This window comes from Salvia splendens, chromosome 18 (assembly GCF_004379255.2).
Source record: "Salvia splendens isolate huo1 chromosome 18, SspV2, whole genome shotgun sequence".
Lineage (NCBI taxonomy): Eukaryota > Viridiplantae > Streptophyta > Magnoliopsida > Lamiales > Lamiaceae > Salvia > Salvia splendens.
The window spans coordinates 8,823,274-8,827,216 of NC_056049.1; the positions used below are offsets into that span (position 1 = coordinate 8,823,274).

At 36.3% G+C, this 3,943-nt stretch overlaps 1 protein-coding gene across 1 annotated transcript; it reads right to left on the bottom strand.

The window, feature by feature from the left end:
• Positions 1-1,309: 1,309 nt before the first annotated feature.
• LOC121776005 lies at positions 1,310-2,797 on the bottom strand. The gene has a single exon (XM_042173124.1). It carries the CDS (start codon positions 2,550-2,552, stop codon positions 1,812-1,814), a length of 741 nt encoding a protein of 246 aa, XP_042029058.1. The 5' UTR covers positions 2,553-2,797; the 3' UTR covers positions 1,310-1,811.
• Positions 2,798-3,943: the final 1,146 nt, after the last annotated feature.

Genomic DNA, 3,943 nt, shown 5'->3' on the forward strand with positions numbered 1-3,943 from the left:
TCGGAAAAATAGTCGGCAATGAGCCTTTCGTTGGCTCCCTCCCGATGGCGATGGATGTAGCGGCGAGTTGATCTAATTGGTCGAGGAGGAGGGGCGGGGGTATTCGCGGTGACATAGGCTTCATATGCGGCACGATATTGTTCACAGTATTCTTGTTCTTCGCGCTCCGCTTCCGCAATGAGATTGGTGAAATCCATTTGAGAGGGTCTGAGTGAGAGAGGAAGATGTAGATAAGTTGTATGAAAAAATATGAATGAGAGATGAATGGGAGATGATTTGATGTGAAAAATGGATGATAAATGTGTGTATTTATAGATGATTATGGGAATAAAAAAATCAAAAAAATTCCAGAAAAATGGTAAAAACGACCATATTTTTGGGCATCTGAAAATGTATTTTTTTAATTTTTGAAATTATTTTCGATTTAAAAAAAAAAAGAATTTCCAACGGAAATGTCGTTGGCCAATCAGAACGCGCCACGTCAGCTGCTCGCTGGCTCGGACGTGCTCGATGCATCGAGCAGCGTCGTGTTAGCGGCGAGAGCGCAGCGGCGGACAGCGGGTGCCGTGCCGCTGGCACGGACGGACGGACACCATCCTTCAATCGCTGCGGATGTTCTTAGAGATGTAATTAAGATCAATAAATCTATGTGACCAAATTTTGTACCACTAAAAACTAGTTTACTTGAGAAAATATTGACTTATTTGTACATTTAATTAAAATATATGAATGCATATAGAGTATATGAAATGTGCATAATGTTGTGATCATATATTAATGATTTATGTATAAATTTTTTACTTTTTCAGAACCATATATGTAATTAATATATACTATAATTCAAATTTAAAAAAATAATATAGAGGCAATTCAAATATTTTAAAAATATTAAAAATGAGGTTGAAGACTAATCAAGTCTTTTTAATTTGTCACTAATTATATTTATTATTTTAATATATAATTAATACATTAAAATCAAGTTGCTAATAGTATAATCTTCATTTATTATTTTAATATATAATTATTAAATCAAAATCAAAATCAAATTGCTAGTAGTATAATCTTTTTTGGTTGTCCAAAATTTAGTTGTGAACGTGTTATTTTGTGATCCCTGTGTTTGAAAAGAAAGCTGAAGTGATTCATAATAACTCAAAAACATCTATGAAATGGAAGAGATGGAGTAATATAATATAAAAAAATTAAAAGTAAAAATAGATTAATTTATGTATTCGCAAATGTTAATTTTCTCCCACCAACCATTGTCACAACCCTTACACTAAACTAACACAAAATCATCACAAAATCTCAATAAATTTAACCTTTTACCTTTTTATAATATAGAAATAATAAAGTTACATCCCTCATTAATAGTATGCAACAAACCATAGATTTCTGAAGAACAGAAAAACATTCACTTTATAGTACTAGTATATTTTATACGGATATATTAATATGAAAATATGAAATGAATAATACCCAGTTTATGGATATGTATAATTCCTTTCATGTGACGAATGTATGGGAAAGTGATCCAAAAAGAAGACTATTATTCACACATAATTTAAGCCTTTATATATATTTCTTCCTTTTTGTTGAAAAACCTTTGTGAAAAATGATCATGAAAGATCACACTAACAATATCTTTTACCCTCTCCTTTTTTTTTCGCTTTCAATACTTCAATCATGACATGATAATAACCATCATTGCTCCACCACCACATTTTCTACTACCACAATAATAATCATGCCTACTCCGACGACCAAATCCACGATTCCACAATACCTTCTCCTCCTCTCATGTTGCTCTCCGGCTACTTGATTTTCCCGCCAAAATCGTTTCTCTGGAAGTCGTTGTTGCTGTGGCTGTGATCGGAGGGGACGAGGTTGGGGAGGGTTTCCGAGACCTGATTGCGATGGCCAAATCCGAATTGATAATCGTTTTGGGGTGAATTTTGGGGTTTGGAGGCGGCGGGAAACGGAAATTTGGCGTTTGATTGGAGGAGCGATGTGAGGATACTTTGATTTTGGTTTTGGCTTGGGATGTTGAAGAGATTTGGGAGGTGGCGGCGGAGATAGGGCGGCGGCGGGGGAGAGTTGAAGGAGGCGGTGGATCTCGAGGCAAATAGATCGATTCGGCTCCTGGGGAAGGAAGAGGAGGTGCTGAAGGGCGGCGCGGGGATTCCGGTGAATTCCTGCACCATAGCTCTGAAATTGGCGGTGTCCGTGGTGAGCACGGTGGTCGGCGCCCGCCTCGACGCTCGAGATCGCTTCTTCGGATTTCCCGCCGGCGCCTGTTGCTGCTGATGGTGAGCCGGGGCGGGGAATTCGGTGACGTGGCTCGGATTCGGGTCGGATCTTAGCGGATTTGGGGAATTCAGAAGCAGCGAGTTCGGGTTTTGGTTGAGCTGGAGATAGGCGGAGAGCGGGTCGATGAACTGCGGCGGCGCGTTGGGTATGGCCATGAACGTGTAGTCGGCGGCGCGTGAGTCGTACTCCTCGTCGCCGCCGCCGCCGCTGGATGATTGGAGGCTCCCGCTATTGCCGGAATCCATTGCCTCTAATCAAGCACGATCGCCTTCTCCTTTGATTTTTGATCTGAAGAACTAGGGTTTCCACCAACAAAGAAAGTGGAGAGAGAGCTCAGTTTTTGGCAGTAGAAGAAAAAAGAAAAAGTGGGGAAGCAACTGCGTTTTTGAGAGAGAGCAGTCTCTATTTTATTTGTGTGGTTTGTGACAATTTTCGACCATGGATAAGGAGGAAAATGTATGCAAAATATCTGTAATTACTTCTTGGGATAAAGAGCTATGACTTTTCGATAAAAAAAATTAACAAAATTAATAAGTTATAATAGAAAAAATTTAAAATAAAAAAGAAAGAGTAAATTATGGAAAGAATATAACAATCACGATTTAAGGGATAAATGTAATGTGCATGGGATAACACAGAAATGAAATTGGATGACAGAGACCGACCATTATCTAATCCTCACACACTCCAGAAATAGTTACTTTTGTTATTTTCGGTTCCTATCATAAAATTAGTCAAGAAAAATTTTCACTTAACTCCTTGATAAAAGATGAATTAAATTATTAAGGTTAAAATAGAAAAGGGTTAAATAGAACTGATTGCATTATGGATATTATGGCTGAGAATTGAAAATTGGAGTTGAAGTTGCAATAGGACTTATTATACGTCCGCATGGCGCATCCGCATTATGAAGGCCTTAACAATGAAAAAGGAGTAAATTATTCCAAAAACATTGTAATTCAAAAGTCAAATACGTGAATTAATTTCTTCAATTTTGTCAAACATTAAAAATAACACTGCTCATAATAAAAGTACTAATAAATTGATTATTTAGGTAGAGATTTAACCACCTGAATTTAATGTCAACTTTGGAATAGAAATTTTGTCAACTATGACACCACATTTTAATTAACTGTAAAATATGGTGTTAATTCTTACCCATATATATATAATTGATAGTACTATAATTCGTCAATAATCGATGGTACCAACATTAAAACTAAATTGATGCTTCAAAAATTTAACGAAGTAGTATCGGTGGCGTGTGCCAATATCGTCGAGAATATACCAAGTCCACTAATTTTCCAATGATGTGAATAATATTCTAATTTAGCTTTTAATTTCCAACCGAATTTTTTCTACTTTTAGTTTTGTTTATTTTGATACTAAAGTATAATTATATGAATACACATGTAACCGTTTTTTAATGATGGAAAACGATAGTTCAAGAGATGTTATTCTGAGATGGATGGATCAGTTCAACAACACACTTTAGTTCGCTACAACCATCAAAACTAAAACATCACAAATTTAATTCACTTCAAATTATAACTTGCTTCAAAAGAAATCCATACACAGTATTCCATCTGTATAGACGTAATTTACATATATGTTGCATGATATATGTATAACCAAA